General features: G+C 48.8%; 1 protein-coding gene and 1 long non-coding RNA gene across 9 annotated transcripts in view; one reads left to right on the top strand and one right to left on the bottom strand.

Annotated features, from left to right (window-relative positions):
- Nucleotides 1-15399, top strand: part of LOC135908371 (uncharacterized) — a 72227-nt gene that overhangs the window by 32445 nt on the left and 24383 nt on the right. The gene's annotated exons all lie outside the window — the stretch shown is intronic.
- LOC135908370 (cell adhesion molecule Dscam1-like) overlaps nt 10458-15399 on the bottom strand; it is a 45357-nt gene continuing 40415 nt past the window's right edge. For all 6 annotated transcript variants that reach the window (XM_070539015.1, XM_065440140.1, XM_065440134.1 and 3 more), the window contains one exon: nt 10458-15001. In XM_070539015.1, coding sequence (XP_070395116.1) covers nt 14918-15001 — 84 coding nt within the window. In that variant the 3' untranslated portion in view covers nt 10458-14917. The remainder of the gene's footprint in view (nt 15002-15399) is intronic.

Below are 15399 nucleotides of genomic sequence, written 5' to 3' on the forward strand. Positions count from 1 at the left end.
CATCAAACATACTGCTACCTAGTGGACGCAACGTCAAGGGTCCTCGCGATCGGCTCCGGTGGTGGAGCCAGGCCAGCGTTCTGCATACCACTGCTCTGATGAGCGTTGTGCGCACGCTAGCGTTTCTGTTTAGCTGCTCTGTGAATACTCTTGTCTCAGTGTAACTGACAGTAATGGTAAAGCTATCGTTAATTACCTAACGTTTCACTGGGCGTTGCGGTTTGCCGTCGGTCTCATCTCGTGCAACATCGGTGCGGCGCCTGCAACGCCAGCTGGCGGCGCTTCTAATCGATTCAGCATTGTGAGGCGCCTGGCATAGCTGCGAGGGCACTGTTCCTTCTGCGCATGCAGCGGCAGTTGCCTTGCGTGCTGCGTCGCGCCTACATGTCGCACCCGCGTGCAGTTAGAACACCGTCCGAGGAGTTCGAAGGCAACGCTAAACCTTGCTATGGCTGTCAGTGCTTCGCGCTACGGACGGAACTAGCCATTCTTTTTCATGGGCTTTTTGCTTTAAGCAACACATATTTAACGCGAGAGCGTTAAGGGCCCTGTGTCGCAGAAAATCCGGCGTCGGCGTCCCGCGTCGACCTTATCGCGAACAATCATTCCGAACCATGCATACCCAACCACTCTTTTATCACAATGTAAAAAAAAGTACTTAAATTACGGGGTTTTACGTGCCAAAACCACGATCTGATTGTGATGCACGCCGTGTTGGACTCCGGAAATTTGGACCACCTGAGGTTCTTAACGTGCAGTTAAATCTAAGTACACGGGTGCTTTCGCATTTCGCCCCCATCGAAATGCGGCCGCCGTGGCCGGGATTTGATGCCGCGGACCTCGTGCGTAGCAGACCAACACCATAGCCACTAAGCAACTACGGGAAGTTGTCTATCACTAAAGTGTTCATACTTTGCCTTTCATTATTTACAAAGTTATTCCTCAAAATTTTGAGAATGACAGCTCAGAAACGAGTGCCATGAAAAGAAACACCGACAGAGCATACCTTTTATGTTAGATCTCCTCAGATAGAAGCATTAAAAGTGCGAATTAATAACAGGAGATCGGCCGATCGACGCAAGAGAAGATCGTTTCTACCAGAAAGCTCGCCTTCGTGCCGTTGCCTGGAACCGTGAAAAACAGTCAGGGATTTTTGAATGCTATTCGGGCCTTCCACTCTGAAAGGTGAAGCCTAAAGCGTCCTCCAAATTTATACAGCGAAAGCTGTATATGACCCAGCTTCCGTACTTTTTCGGTGTCCGTCGCCAGAAAAATCATCATGTGGGCCGATCCTGGTGATAATGCAGAAAGGGTCCAAGCTCAATGGCTCCTACCCCTGTAAACCTGTTACGCGCCCTTTAACTCTATCTCGATGCAATCCTGAACGAGATAACCGTCCTGTGTCGTTCGGAAACGCGGTCAGACTCGTTCGCCCAGCTAGAAGGCAACGCCATAGTCGTTGATTGTGCGGATGTTTGCGCTATACAAATGGGACCTCGACGGTGTGCAGCTCGCCCGTCATTTCCAAGTCCGAAATCAAGGAGTTTATGACCATATATTTCCAGTGGGTTAGAAAAGATGATACCACACCTGTGATCATCAACGGAGACTTCAACGTGGATATTTTTAAGCTAGAGAAGGAATGGTTCATGCAATACATGTTGGAAGAGTTTGGCCTGCAATGTTACTCTAACCCCATGATACCTACCACGCATCACTGGACGTGCTTTCATTTGATTCTAGCCATGAACCTCTCTAGGGTGGCAGTCGAACCACTGAGTGTATATCACAGTGATAAAGTAATCGTAACCACTATGACAAAATAAAGCGTCTCATTTGAACATTAACCACCGTCTTTATTAAATCATCCATTCAAACACATCAACTCCCATCACCAGACAGCTCAAACAAAGGACAACCATTCCACTCTGTGAAGATGGAATAGCAACCAAAGCTGACGACAGTCAAAGCTCTCAAACGAAAAGTAATGTGCTTTCGCTGCCGTTCCACTTCACAGAGTGGAATGGTTGTCGTTTTTTTTTGGTATTCACTGCACTCATGCCTGGTATGTCACAGAAAAAAAGGCGAAATTCTTTTTAATACACGTTCATGAAAGAGAAAAAGAAAAAAAAAAGAAAGAAATAGAAATAGAGAGAAACAACGCAGGACGCTTCTTTGGGTGTACATTGAAAAACCCAGGGGGCTAAAATGTAACTCGGAGTCCTCAATTACGGCTCCCTTATAATTATCCCACTGCGAAGTTTCCAAGAGAAAAAAGTAAGTTTAGCTGCATTAGTAAATTTACACTTCGAGAATACCGGTAAGCTAGAAAAGGCGCAAGAACGAAATGGAGCCAATGACTGAACTTAGCTGCGCCACGACTGTCCAAATTCGAAAGAAAATGTGGAAACCGTGACGTCACACTTACGTATCGACGCGTTTTGTCTTCATTTTTTATTACAGTGATCACCCCCGAGGCGCAAAGTTAACGAAGGTAAAGCTTTCGAAGAATAATTTATCGGTCTAAACTGATTTATAGTATTTATATTTTGTTACAATGGGGGGGGGGGGGGGGTTATTATGCTAAGGTGTTTATATATTTTGATATTTAAGTTTGTACCTACTGTACTCCTCCTCCCCTCCCCCTTCCTCCTAGACAATGCCCCACGAGAGCTCTGTCATGCATTTGTAAATAAGGAAATAATTAATAAATATATAAATAAATAGTGAGGGAACCTTTAACCGGGGCATGAGAATGCACACTTTTCCACTACTTCGCCTCGGTGATTGCGTGGTCGCTACATTCGAGTTACCGCGGTACAGCCTGGCTCGGCTCGAGCCCGTCGTGCACCCGTTTTGCACTGCAGTGCACCCACCCTCCTCCAGTGCCTCCCTCCTCCTCCTCCCAGCGTCCGCTACACGGGCCCCGCGTTTCCTCACTGCCCGTCTTTCCGGCCGTCCGGACCGATTTACGGCCTGTCTCGGCTAATTTGACGTCACCACCGCCACCGGCTTTGCTGCGGCCTTCTCGTCTCGGCCTTTTACTCAGCGGCCGCTCGCTGCGTCTTCGACCGAGCCACCACGCATACGCACTCTCGCGCTTAGCTTGTTTGTTGATCTTGTGCGGGCGGGCTCGCTTCTGCGCGAGCCCGCGTGTCGTGGAAGCCTTATTTTCGGATCGTGCTCGACACGTCGTATCGAGTCCCTCCCTCCTTTCCTTCTTGGGTGCTCTCTCCGCTTTCGCAACGACACAGTCATGGTCAGCGCGCTTCCCTGCATCGGTTGTCGTCTCCCAAGCGCCCATTTCTTGTCGCCCTATTGGCTTTACAGCCTTGTAAGACGCGTTGTTGCGCTCTTCTGAGTGCTGCGTTTCCCACCCTTCTTACTACAGTTTTGTCTTTGCTGCTAGCGAACGAGCAGAGAAACGGCCTCGCACTTTTGCGGCTTGTATGCGCTGCACGGCGAAGGCGAAAAGATCGCACCTTGCGTTCTCGTTCCAGTCGGTGCACTTGCTGTGCTGACTTCCGGCCTGAAGCTTGACGCTTCACGTTGTTGCACGTGACATACGTTTTTTAACGTCCAAGGATCAGAGCGTACCCGCCGCTTCATCTCAGCGTCTACAGGGCATTTCGTTGTTGAGATCAAGAATGGTTGTACAAACGATGCCTCCGGAGCCAACGTACCAACAATACTTTTGACAAGGGGGCAGTACTGGTTGTCACAATGTTGGCTCGGGAGGCATCCTCTGTTCTATCTCTATTGATCGCCTTATTTCTCCATCTTCCTGTGTATCTGCACCTTGTTTGGTATTCTGTTGTTGAGTACGATATCGCTGGTTCAATACACGGCGGCGATTCCTATAGGGGCCGAATGGGAGAGAGGTATGCTTCGTGTCTTCACATATAAATTAGCACTAAAGGACCTCGAGTGTCGTGTTAATCCCGCGTCCTCCGTTAGATACGGCGTATCTCGTAGCTTAGGTGTTACCTTGAAACGTTAAATGTCGTCACTAAAAGAATGTCAACATGCTGTGAAAATACGGAACATTTTCTTAGAGGGTTCTACGCCATTCTTATTCTGCGACCCGCCGATTCTGTTTTCGGGGAAACAAATCACTAACTTTCCTAATGTAACGGGCTTTTAAGGTTTAAAATAAATAATTACATTCTGACATTTTTCGTGCCGATACCATGATACAATAATGAGGTACGCCGTAGTGAGGGACTCCGGATTAATTTTGACCACCTCGGGTTTTTTTTTAACACGCACCTAACTCAATACACAAGCGTTCTTTTTTTTGCGTTTAGATGTGTGCTGGGATTGTTGTTAATGTTCGGAGTGCATGTTTGTTATTGTTCTCTTTGCCCGTTCAAGTGCAAATCATCGGTTATACGCCTGTCCTGCACCGAAGCATTTGACCTGTTCAGTGGTTGGGATGAAGGCCGTCTGGGAACACCGAGTGGTGATGGCTTGCCGTCTTGCAGTGGAATGCTTTAGAAGGCCGTCTTGAGCGAGAGAGTTTACGGTGTCCGCGGCAAGAGATCTCTCTCTCTCTCTCTCTCTCTCTCTCCACTTAAACGTTTCGGTCGGGGGACACTCCAGTTGCAAGGTCTGTCGCCCGGCCGAAAAAGACGTTACCGTTTGGCTTCCGAATGCTTCCGCATTTCGCACGGTCCCAAGCAAAGCGAGAAATTCCCCGCACCGTCCGCGCGTATTGTCCTTGGTCAGTGGGCTCCGTGACAGCCGGTACCATCTCTGCGCACGCTCTCCTCCCGCGTGCTCCGTCTGTTGCCCTGGTTTCACCGTTGCACCACTATGCTCTGTCGGGCTTTGAACGGCGCTTCTTTTGTGTCCTTGTCCGCTCCCGAACCCCGTCTCATCACGGCTCCGTGGCGCGGATTCGCCGCTTCCGGCCGCCAGACACACCAGTATCGCTCGCGTCGCGTTTCTGGCACACTCAACCTCGTTCCCTCCGCTGCGTGCGTGTGTGTGCACGGAGGATTCTAGCTGCGTCACTCCGTCTGATGGAGGAGCGCCTGCGCGGGGCGGCGGAGGCGGCTTAATTATGGCGGCCGTCATGCGATCTCGGCCGCGCCCATCCCTCGGACCCCCTTTCTTATTTCTTGACGTGTGTGTGTGTGTGCACTCGTGTCATTACGAGCGCGCGTGTGTATGCGAGTGACAAAGCCGTCTTCGGCCGGAAGGCCAGTAACCCTTTCTGCGCAACGCCGCTGCTCGGGTCCTACCCCGCCCTTCTAGCGCGGATCAATAGCGGGCCCTTCGACTGCAGCGAGGCCGCGAGACGGCGCTCGTGGCGCGTGCCACTTGGGAACACGCGCGCGCGCGCTACACAAAAGGATGGAGCGTGTGCCGCGCCCTGCCGGTGCGGCCGCCAACCGGGGTTGCCTCTCTTATATAAAAACGAGACCTGACGTGCCACGTTCGACGAGCGGACTTGGCAAGAACTCGTCAGATCGAATCGCGCCCGCGCCATGCGCAAAATGCCGGGTAGTGCAAGTGGCGAACCCGGCCAGCACGACGAATCAGCTGCGTTGTTGTAAACTCAACGGATTCCGTCGGTCTTTATCGGACGGGTCCTGCCGTGACATTATGCATGAGTGATGTAATGGTAATCGACTTGTTCCGCGCGCGAGAGAGAAAGAGACAGAGGAAAGGGGAAAGGCAGGGCGGTTAACCAGAGGGGAAGATCCGTTTTGCTACCCTACGCTGGGGAAAGAGGGGAGGGGGAGGTAAAGTGATAACAGAGTAGAGATAAAGAAAGAAAGGAGAATAGACACACAATCACAGTCGGTCACTGTCACTGTATACTGTCAACGCACAGTACAGTAACACTTGCAGCACTCCGCCCGTTGTAGTGGACTGCCACGGGAATTTGAATTGAATTCCGGGATTTTACGTGCCGAAAACACGATTTGATTATAAGGCACGCAGTAGTGGGCGGGAGCCGCTCACTACTGCGTGCCTCATAATCCAATCGTGTTTTTGGCACGGCAGGAAAGGCAGGAAGTGACTTCTTAATGCGATTAGCATTATTTAGGGACTTCACTCACTTTACGGTATGTAGGATGCTTGTCCGTATCCAACTTCTTTCACGACAACGTTAACCACAGGATATGTGCAACTGAGCGATGTTCCGCCGAGTATGGGCCCGAATAGACAGCTGGCGCCATTGGGCATGGGCAGCTGAGCATGTACCACACTGTGTGTGTTTCGTAACCGACAACTTGGGCTACTGAGGTGTGCGCATTGCTGGTGACATCACTAGGTAGGTGACCGTTCTTCGCCAATCCTCCAGAATGGGCTTGTGTACCACTGAGTTATGTAGGTGCCCGGGTAGACAAGCAGAAAAAGGGACACGAAGTGAAGTGGTTGGCATCGAAGAAAGCGGTCGGGTGTGGAGAACGAAATGAAGTGAGCAGAATGGGATTAGAATGTGCATTGATCGAGGAGCATTGAGCTACGAAGTGAAGAAGAAACAAAGCTGAAGAAGTTGGCTAACAGATGTGAATAATTTAGCAATATGGTGCGTCGATAAGTTACTTCAGTGCAGTAATTGCACGAACGGCGATATTCGTGAGGTGGTTCTGCCGAAAAAAAGAAGAAACGAAAACAAAAACAAAACAAGACAAAAAAAAACAAGCTACGAGACATATCGAATCGGTGAGCGCCTAATTAGAGTCCTTCATTAGTCCTCCCACACAGCAAGGCGTAGCTTCGGTACAGTAAAGCCTCGGTACACTGCTAACTGGGTGACGTTAGGAAACCTCCGCAACCGTAAAATCCGATAGATTCGTTAATTTGAGCGCGAATGGTAAAACCAAGAGCGCGGCGAAAACGGACACAGAGACTGAGCTTAGCACCGCAGCTCCGTGTCATTACTTGTGTTTGCTTTCGCGCTCTTGGTTTTGGCAGTTAGATACCGACAAGCCCAAATCATCCACTCATTCGCGTAAAGGGAGTGAACTAATTAAATCAGCACGACGTGGTGTTCTCTAGCGTTTTTCGGAACCATATTGTGGGCGGCCGTTCTCATTTGAAACATTCTTCCTTACGCTGAAACAAGTATACGCTGCCACGAAAGCGGTCTGTGCCTACACAGAGCGCGCGTAATGGATGCCTGTCGCCTCACGCGGCAGCAAGAAGGAAGCGAGAAAAAGAACTTGACACTTTTTCTCTCGCTAGAAGGAAGCATAAATAATAATAACAATAATAATAAAAGAACGCTCTCTTGGGGATATTGGTTGTTTGAGGGGCGTGTAGGCGGACGCGTGGAGATGGATGATGAATCGGCGCTCGTGACACCCCGGGCCGATTTACCCACCGATGCGGAATGTCGAATGCCCGTTTGACTGCCGATAAATTACCGCCGCTTGGTAACGTCACGTGAGCGGTTCGTGACTTATTTCGCCATTCTTTCGAAGTAACGAGCGCGCGTGACGAAACCTCCCGACATGTGGGATTTATGTTTCTAGCTATAACGGATTCTATTGCTTAAACCTGCGCGAAAGTAATTTAATTGCTTTCGTAGCCACGTTGTTTTAAAGCAAATCTCTATCGATAAAAATTTCGCTATATTTTTACAAGCAATGAAGGTTCCTTGAGGTTGCGTAAAGTATTAAATTTACTTGAAAAAGAAAAACAGCGCTAAGAAGAGACGAGGACGAAAAGAACAAGTACGACGGACAGGCGCTAACTTCTAATTTTTCTTCCTAACTTCCAACTAAAACAGCGTTTTACATTACTAGGTCTGAGGGCTCGTGCACTAGCTGGCCGTCAGTGGCACTTGCCGACAGAGAGATTGCATTTCTGATGCGATAGAGAGTTCTTGACGTCATGGTGGTCGTTTTCCATGTATATAAATCCTGTTTCTTCAAATAAAACTTCGTTGGAAGTTAGCGCCTACCCGTCGTACATGTTCTTCTTTTCGTCCGCGTCTCTTCAGCGCTGTTTTTCTTCAAGTATGTTACATCGTCTCGCCCACACCAAGCTTTTGCTGCTAAATTTAGCCAGGAAAGCAGCTTGGTTTCTCGCGAAAGAGGCTGACCATTGCGGGATTTTGCTAGGATGCAAGCGTGCCTTTATTATTATTATTATTTTTTTCATTTCGAGCCGGTGTGCTGTCTGGCAAAGGTCATCTATGAAGCTTCAACTGGGCTCATTGTTTTAAAATAGTTCCACTGTAGCGATGGTGCAGTACTTACACTTAGCATGTGACTTACACTTAGCAGCTCGAAGTGTTATGAGCACGTCTTGTCTTATTTTAACATGTAAACGTACGGACAGGCAATAGGCCAGCCAGATCTTGAATTGGATCCACAATGCAGGCCGCATGCTTATTGGTTCATTATCGCAGGCCTAATCTTGCGCTAGTTAGCGGCACTATTACCGTTCGATTGTGTGTCTGCCATGCGGTGGCTGCGGTAGTTGCTCTGTGCACGTACACTTAAACTAGGATATATTGGCGCCAACTGATGGTGCAGGCAGAAACACAAAACACACAGTTGAGCGGTGCTATCCGCCGTGGTTGCTTAGTGACTTTGGCCTTGCGCTGCTAAGAACGAGGTCGCGGGATCAAATCCGGGCCGTGGCGACCGCATTTTGATGGAGGTGAAATGCAAAAAAATAACTTCCGTGTGCGTGCGACATTGGGTGCACGTCGAAAAACCCCAGGTGCTAAAAATGAATCCGGAGTCCCCCACTATGGCGTGCCTCATAATCAGACTTTGGCTTTGGCACGTGAGACCCCAGAATGTAATTTAAAATTAATTAATGACATGATAACAGGAGACCGCCCATCTATATATGTACAATTTGTAGCGCATATGCTCCGGACGTAATATACACTACATAAGAAACACCGCGCAATTCAACGAGCGGCGTCCATGAGGATGCTGTAGGGGTTGGAGGACGGACTTCGGGATGAAAACCCAAACTTGGGAGATTTATTTTACATTATTTACAAGGAGGTGAGAGTCAAGTAACAGTCGTACAGTCATTACGGGCCGGCAGCAACTCGGACGCTGCGGCCCGCGGCAAGAAGTTCGAGAGAGGTGAATCAGGGAATGCTCTGGTCTCTCTGGAATCCTTCTTTTAAACCCTTCGAGGACTGGAAGTCGCGTCATGTTTGGCCAATGGGAGAGTCCGCTCAGATGACGCCATTTTCAGCCAATGGTAGGCGCCCGTGCGATGGTGTCATACCCGGCGAAGAGAGTCGGCGCCTGGTCATCCTCTCTTGATCACTTGATCCCCCTGCGCTCTTGCCTCGCAGAATTGCAATCCACTTCTTCTAAGGTGGAGAAGGAGTGGGGGCGCTCATGCTCCATTGCACAAGGGCCCACCTGCTCCCGGTGACTCGGCTCCGCAGTGGTGGCAAATGCCTTCTTCAAAGGCGAAGGGGGACGATTGGGCTCTATTGTCCGAGGACCCCTTCTAATCCCGGCGGCGTACGACCTTGTTGGCTGCAAACTTGTTTGCACTTGTCTTGTGGCCTTCAACTTGTTTGCCTGGGCGCTCCTCTGGAATGTGCTTTCCTGCTTCTGCATTCCTCAATTAGCTGTGCTGCGATTCGATGTGGTTTGGGGAACTCGAAGTAGCCTCAGGAAACGGCGCCATATCTAACAATGCATGCTGGGCAGTGTGGAAGTTTGCGATCGCCGCGGCTGATGCGTGTGGAGGCATAATTTTCGATAAAAAATATGCCTGTAAAGACAACCGAGCCGTATTATTCTTTCTATTGCAAATATTTGGTATCCTGAAGTCGCGCCTCAGGACCACATACAGTAACGTGCATGATCAGACCCGCATAGTTATGTCGTCTTTCTTTCTTACTGTTTACCTTTAGACATGCCCCCGAAGGCGGTCGTTTAGGCAACGTTCCGTCTGGTCGATGCAAAGATTCCCACACGCATTGGTTGTGGAATAAACGGCTTCTGTGGAGCATAAAGTGCAGGTACACTCGTGTCTAGTTTGGCACCCTTGTTTGCTTTCAGCGCAAACACGAGGGAAGAGTACTAACAATTTTTTAGTTACAAATAATTCGGTTTCTGTTTTAGTTCGGGCATTATGCGCTAACATATCCTGGTTAGAATGCAAGACCAACTATACTACAGCCTTGCAGTCATTCTTCCTACAGCACGTGCACACTTGGTATTAAGCAAGGTTTCATAGACACTGAATATCAATTTCTCGGATTGAATGGGAATATATGAAAGGAAATTTCGAGTTTGCATTCGGCGCATTTTAACGTCCCTGACCGTATACAGTGTTAAGCGCTCGGGTAATGCGCCTTATGCGGTCCGACTTGCGGCACTCACCTTAACTCCGTCAAGACTCCATGACCCTTTGAAGACCAGCATCAGAAGGTGTAGAAATCGAAACCACTGCGTGATGACGAGACGAAGCAGAGCTTCGTTGTCATGAATGAACAGGGTGATCGATGAACACTATAAGTAGGTTTATTGTATCACGATATACAATGAAATGCTCGTTTGTTTTCGTTGGAATGTCTCCGTGTCTCTGATGATCGAGCCGCGCAGTGCAGTACGCGGAAAAGCTCCACAGTAACAGAGGTACACTGCGATACCGCCAAATCGTTGTTTGTTTGTTTTTCTTCTTTTTGTACATTTAATGGGCATGTGAGCGTGTACTTGGAGCTGCTCTCCAGGAGCTGTCTCCAAGCATTGTGACAGGCGATGCCTGCGCTTTGTTAAAGTCTTGCTACGCTTTCGCCTTCGACCTTTGCGCATCGTACCGCGTATCGAAGAGAGTATTTGCTATATCTAGACTCACGATACGAGTTAATGATGTCTAACGTGTACCCATCCTTGTTCACCGATCGGAAGTTCTTGTGTTTGTGTGGCCTGTTTTGTGCGTAAAGTTTTGTTATGGCACACTCAGCATGAAGCGACGCGCATGCGTTTTGGTCGCGCGAAAGCTTGTAATAAGCCGTCATTCGACGGAAAGTACAAAAAGAAATAAAATCATAAAAGAAAGGTGTATGGTCACAGCTATTTTCTCTTGAAGAGCAAGCCACTGTATGTAAACGAGATTCTTGAGTTCGTACTTAGCCGCACGAATGCCGCAATATACCCTGTCATGTTGGCCCCACAATTGAAGGTCAAAGTTGGCGCGAAAAGCTTTCGAATGTCGTGCACTAAAATTCCAAGCTAAGTGCGGATGCGCTATAAATTCGGAATTGGGTGAATTAAATGATGACAAAGCAGGCAGAAAATTGTTTCAACAGGGGACGATGTGTCTTCGTTAAGGTCATTGCTTCGACACAAGAGGACTAGTCTACGTTAAGGCCTTTGGTTTCGCATAGGAATACTTCTCGTTTGTCAGGACCTAAACGAACACTGGTACTCTTGCAGCCGAAACGTTGGCTTCGGACTGAGGCTCTGTTCTTCCATTTTAATGTATGACAGTGCCGTGTTTTCTTGTGCTGATGTTTGTAAATGCCTGCTGCAAACTGTTGCACAGATTGTGTGGTACCTTGTGTAACCCTTCCTTAGAACCCTGTTTTGTAGTGTAGCTTGTTTGGTGTGCCGTCTCGTTTCGTTATTCTTCTTTTTTCGAAATGCGACATTTTTGCGAGTTAAGAGCATGCTTCCTTTATTTCTCCGGTTTCGACTGAATCCGCGTGGGCAAGCTATCTTTATTAATTTATTGATAAGAAGAAGGTGCTCTGTAATGCGCCCGTAAGCAAGAGTTTAATGCTGACATGGTATGTGTTGACTGGTTGCGCTAGACGAGTGTAGACTAGCCGTGTCCTTGTACGGCTGTGTAATAGAGAGGAACCACAACGGGAATTTGTCCTGCGGTCACAATTTCGGTTACTGAGACATGCATGCATGTGCAATACATTCAGAAGGAATGTGCCATTATCTGCAGGGGTCTCCCTGCCTCAACGCTTCTGGTTTCAACGGGTTTCGCGTTGTGTGGAGCGGTAGTCACTGACCGTTGCGAGTGGTTCTCACTTTGGTCAGCTGTGCAGTGTGGTAATGGTGTAGACAGGGTGTACCCAGCAATGTGTGCTAAAAAGGTGCTAAATGTAGCCAGTGCTGTACGGATGTACGGACCAACGATTCGAGGTAAGCGCGAGTAGGCGATAAAATTGCCTTGTGAGTAACGACAACAAAAAGGCGTGTTGGCGATTCTACGACATTAGTACGCTGCACGAGAAGTGCGATTATAATTTGTGGAACCTATAGCTGCTCGTATAAGCGCGGGCGATACAAAAACACGTACAACTATATATGACTAGACTGCGTCTTCTGGCAGATTTAATGCCAGTGGGTACATGGCGGCGTTTCGAACCTCTGCCTAGTGTCTAAACGTTCGAGGTAAGTAGAAAAGAGGCTGGACAAGTAATTACAGTTACCGCTGCCTAGTGACTCATCGGCATTTCATATTATAAAATTCGTAGGTACTGGTCATAGCAAGGATGCTTTCAGCGGAGAAGAGGTCACTTTCCTTGCATAACTACAGTCTGTGTCGTCATAGCTTCACATCATGGACACGTTTAGTGCCAACCAAAATCCGCTTGTTTTCCCGTTGCTGATTTCTTCAAAGTAACCGTTATAGCGCTGCTCCGAAACGCAATACTGCCTTGACTATTGGATAATCCTAGAAATAGGTGAACTGACGGCGGCCTACGCTAACCACCTTTCATAAAAGAACCTAAACCGAAGTCGGATTCCGCACGCGCGTAGTGTCGCTGATACAACACGTTGAGTGTGCTGAGCCGCCTGGGAGCGCTGTTCCTAAAACTTTCTATCGTCGAGTCTCGTCTCTTCGCGACCGCATCTCACGGATAACCATTTCTTAGGAGGACTAGTAACGTCCACGTTTCACTATCGCGGTTTCTCGCCACGCACTCACTGCAGGGCGTAGTTCAGATATCTATAACAGTGCCTTACAAAAGGCGCGCGACGCATGAGCTGTATGAATTAACTTCCACGCTGCAACTTGGGTGTGCAGCGTGGTGCAGCACTTGAAGGGTCACCTATACGGCTCCAGCATCTCTCGATAGCAACTGTCCGTCTTGTAAGTGTCGGTGCGCTCTGAGCAAGTCTTCTGTGGTATCACTTTACTAACTAGTGAGACGACGGGAACGTTGAACGGCAAAGGGTTCGTGGTGGCTGTTTAGTAAGAGCAATTGCCAAAGGAACCAGCAGCCAATATATGCATGTTCCGAAAGCTCAGAGTAACTGATTTGCTTTCTCTGTGAATGTGTGAACAGGAACACAAATCCGCATCCTGATTCGAGATTATGTAGGTGACTTCCGCGCCTGAGCTTGACTGTTGCCAGGCTGCGCGGTGTCGCTTGCGTGGTGCGCGACTCCTTTAAATGAGCTAGAGGGGTGGCACGATTGCTGTGTTCACTCCAGAGTTACGCAGTTCTGAGTACGGAGCACAAGGGCAGTTGTACGTATTCTTCCGACGAGAAGTAGGCATAAATTTAGAATAGGGTAAATTAGTGTAGCACGCGCACATAACTAGCATGCAAGTGAAGCATGTAGCGTACTGTATATTGTGTAAAATGCCTTGCGGATGCGGTTCGGTGCAGTAATTTTAGCTGATAGCTAATGGCTGCTCGTTCCATTACTTCGTATAGTGCTCTGTTACCAGTTGATTTGTAAACAAAAGTTGGCAGATGGCAGTATATGGCACTGCAATCGTTCTTTGCGATGGAAGTCACGGATCGCACACGAATATTAATTTTCTTGACATGGTCACGATCAAGTGCCTCAGAACTACTTATGGTCGGGGTCTCTAATGCTGTTGGTTTCTTACTTTATCACATCTGTGGTTATTTTTTCTGAGTTCAGTTTTTTTTGCCTTTGTACAATTTCTTTAGTGGCATTTGCAGCGAGCACATTTCATGGCAATCATTAGCGTATTAAATAAATGCCCGCCATTCGTTCTTGTGTGTTCGGCTAGATATGGGTAACGGGAGCCTATATACCTGGTGGGCTAGATCTGGAAAATAACAGCGTCCCTAGGTGAATTTTTTCCGATGTGCTAAGCGATACTTTTTTCCCCAGGGAGCTGGAAAAACTGTCCGAGGGCCGTCCGCAGAGATAAAATTAACTGTAGCCGTCCGATTCCTGGAGCACAGTTGAGTTATAAAAGCCTTGAAAGAAGGAAAGGTAAATACGTTTGAAACCAACTCGTAACGAGAGAACAATTCATGAACTGTCCGTGATCGAGATATAGCTGCATTGCCGCACTGTCAACTCCCGCAGACATTAGGGCCACGTCTTCTAGTAATATTATTATGAAAGCGCAGGTATATAGTGCCGCCATGGAACAAAGACGCCACGAAACATTAAGCAATTTGCCGTCAAGATTAGAACTCCTGTAGCGCGCGCATCCGTTGCTACAGTATTCCTTCAAAGCCTACGCCATGTTAGACACTCCTAGGCGCAGCACCTATGTCTGTGCCAGGAGCGTGGAATAGGATCCAGAACGCCGGTTTTTTAAGACATTCGGCCAGCGAGTGCGCGCACACGCGGTTTCACAGCTGGCGAGGAAGTGTGCCACTCTGGCACGACGCTGCGTCTTTCCCGCACGCGCGCCACGCACTCACACACAACACACACACATACACACATTCGACGCGTCCGTGCAGCTCGCACGTCTCTTGAGCACGTGGGCCAGCCACCATGGGCTGCAACCCTGGTGTCTGGTCGTGTTGTCGCCTTCGTGCGTTCACGAAGGAGAAGATGTGGGCGAGGTCCGGCGCTTGTCGTCACGCAGCTCATTGAAGGCGACTGCGGAGAGTTGTCTTGATCACGCGTCCCCGGCCCGCGGTTGTGCCCGCTCGTTCGAACAGGGGAATGTGCTTGAGGGGACCGCGTCTATTTCGGGCCTCGTTGTCGCGTCGGGGCGGCGATCACTGCGCGCTGTCGTAGTAAGTTTCGTCCATCCGCAGCGGAGACTGTTCGGGATGAGGCAGCGGTCGGTCCTTCATCGGGTGCTGCGATGGAAGCGGAGAGCGATGTGGCGTGTGACACGACAGCTGGCACACGTTCTCGGTACGAGAAAGAACATGTGTATGCTATTATTTTCTGTCGGAACACTAAGTTCTGCGTCTTATGTCTGCGATTCTCGAAGGCATAGAATTAAAGTGTTCGCGCTTCGTTCTTCTTAGTTTACGGTGTGTCATTTCGACCTGAATCACGTGCCATAGAATAACGCCACTGTTCGTCTGTGTGGAATAACAGTGAGATAATACGCAGCACAAAATTTCCAAGGGTTCATGTGAATAGGACGCCATCGCTACTTGAGACTTCATTCCCAAAGTGATACATTAATCCCGTGCCACAAGTTTCCGCACATGCGTTACACTGATATAGTCACTACGAATCGCAGATC

Source organism: Dermacentor albipictus, chromosome 5 (genome assembly GCF_038994185.2).
Source record: "Dermacentor albipictus isolate Rhodes 1998 colony chromosome 5, USDA_Dalb.pri_finalv2, whole genome shotgun sequence".
Taxonomy (NCBI): Eukaryota; Metazoa; Arthropoda; class Arachnida; order Ixodida; family Ixodidae; genus Dermacentor; species Dermacentor albipictus.